The sequence below is a fragment of the Lotus japonicus genome, chromosome 4 (assembly GCF_012489685.1).
Source record: "Lotus japonicus ecotype B-129 chromosome 4, LjGifu_v1.2".
Taxonomy (NCBI): Eukaryota; Viridiplantae; Streptophyta; class Magnoliopsida; order Fabales; family Fabaceae; genus Lotus; species Lotus japonicus.
Genome location: NC_080044.1, coordinates 68,568,408 through 68,570,612, shown reverse-complemented (window position 1 = coordinate 68,570,612; position 2,205 = coordinate 68,568,408). Strand labels below are relative to the sequence as shown.

General features: G+C 42.2%; 1 protein-coding gene across 1 annotated transcript; it reads right to left on the bottom strand.

Annotated features, from left to right (window-relative positions):
- Window positions 1-956: 956 nt before the first annotated feature.
- On the bottom strand, window positions 957-1,939 carry LOC130715504 (pathogen-associated molecular patterns-induced protein A70-like). Its single transcript, XM_057565612.1, has one exon. It carries the CDS (start codon window positions 1,843-1,845, stop codon window positions 1,102-1,104), a length of 744 nt encoding a protein of 247 aa, XP_057421595.1. The 5' UTR covers window positions 1,846-1,939; the 3' UTR covers window positions 957-1,101.
- Between the last annotated feature and the right edge of the window lie 266 nt (window positions 1,940-2,205).

Below are 2,205 nucleotides of genomic sequence, written 5' to 3'. Positions count from 1 at the left end.
GTTTTTTCAGTTTATATTATACATTTAAGAGATAAATATGAAAATGGTCCATAAACTATGAGCGAAAGCTAGTTTTAGTCCATCGTCGGCATAACTTCCGGAAATAGTCCCTTCGGGCAGCGAACCACCGTGCTTGAGATTTGGTCCGGCCATTTCTGGCACGGTGGTTCGCCTCACCGGAGAAACTATTTCCGGAAGTTATGCCGGCGAGGAACCAAAACCAGCTTTCGCTCATAGTTGAGGGAACATTTTCATATTTATCCCTACATTTAATCATTCATTCAATTATAACCACACATTTAAAGTATATTTCAAGAATCTCAAATCAGGTTCAATTTTGTTCAATGACCCATCCAAATAAGCTACTATCACTAGCTAAGGCCTTCTACTTCAACAGTTCACTTAGTGTGTGTTTGATTTCAAATCTGAAGAGGTCAAACGTGGATCTAAATATCTAAAAGCAACTATTTCTTGCTTCTGAAAACGTGGATCGATGTCAAACGTGGATCTGATTGAGTTTTCCAAACACACACTTAAAATTGTTTCTTCTCTAATATAGAAGAAATCAACCGATTATAATTTCCAAACATTCTAAGATACCATGTGCTCTTGGATCCGCCATTTCGGTCATTACTTTTCAACAACATCGTTTCTCGGCGTACGTATTATACTATTATTATTACTGTCCGTCATTACTGTCGTGTGAGTGTCCACATGTCTGTTTGAACTTTGAACACATAAAATTGCGCACATGGCTTGATTCTGCAAGCACCATAGACCATAGTCCACGGTGATGATGGTGATAACTGATCAGTACTGAAATTCTGGATAACAGGTCTCATGAAATCTAACTATCTAAGTAACTTTTTTAATACAACCCAAAAACTTCTGAATTACTGGTTCTTCCATATATGCAAGGTTTGAGGATGAAAAAGAAGAGATTAATTCCATGCATATCATGTAATCTAATACTAATATTATTTAAAGCATGAACATAAACAACAACAGCAAATTAACCATGACAATTTTTACTTTATGGTACAACAACCATTCTTCACCATGAACGCTAATTTCTTCGAAAGGGAAGAAGAGTCTCTCCTTTCAGTTTCCTCTGAGCATCTCCCTGTAACGGAGAATAGAGTCCATCCTCTGCAACTTCAGCTGCTTCTTAAACCTGTTGATGAAGTCATCAGCTCTCGCATCCACCTCTTCATCTTCTCCCCACGACGTCGTCTCACCCTTCCCAATCGCCGTCGCCGGCCTCCGCCGCTCCACCGCTACTTCCTCCTCTTTCCTCTCGCACGTCCCAGAAACCACCCTCTCACTCGCCGATTTCTTCATATCCACATGGCCCGTGTCCGGACCCGGATCCACCCCCTCTCGATGCATCGATTCTGATCTGTAGAGGCGCGAGAAGCTCATGGATCGAACCCGCTCTAACACCGAAGGAGGCCGAACACGTGTCGACACAACCGGGTCGGGGCGTGAGTTTTCAGGTTCGGGTTGGACGTGCTCTGTTTCTGCAACTGCAAGTGCAGGTTGAGTTTGGAAGAGGGAAAATTTAAACGAGGTGACTCGCTCTAGTAACAAGGAGGGTGTGCGAACGAGTTGAGGCTGAGCGGACTCGGACTCGTTCTCGGGCTGAGATGGTTCGTAATGGCGGAGATTGAAGGACCTGACTCGGTCAAGCAGAGAGGGTGAACGATGGAGTTGGGGTTGGTCGTTCTGAGTTTTTTGTGCGGTGAGGCGAGAGGTGATTGCGATGGTTCCGATGACGAGGTTGACGAGGATGAAGAGGGAAGAGGGTGTGATCCAACTAGCTATGAGAGTTGCTGGATCAGCCATGTTTATGTAGATGAAAGCTTGAAAACACTACCACTTGTTTCTACTTGCACGTCTTGAAAATGTGGAGTAGAATGATATAGATAGACATATTAGTGATACAAGTATCTGTTTGTACTTATAGTTACACTACATAACAACCAAGTGGTAGCCCTTCATCCAATAGAAAAAACGTATTAGCCCACTCATTGACTTTAAGACTATAGCTAGATTAATCCGTTTAATGGAAAAAATAATTTCTGAACCCACTATTTAAGGATGTGTTTAGTTTTCAGTTTGGAAGTTCATTTGGTCATTGAAGTTCGAGATCACACATTTCATTGCTTCGAAAAAAGTTTTAAACCTTCCTCGGGTGAAAAAACT

Excerpts from the sequence above, each read along its gene's own strand:
- LOC130715504 (XM_057565612.1), bottom strand. The coding sequence starts at position 1,845 with ATGGCTGATCCAGCAACTCTCATAGCTAGTTGGATCACACCCTCTTCC.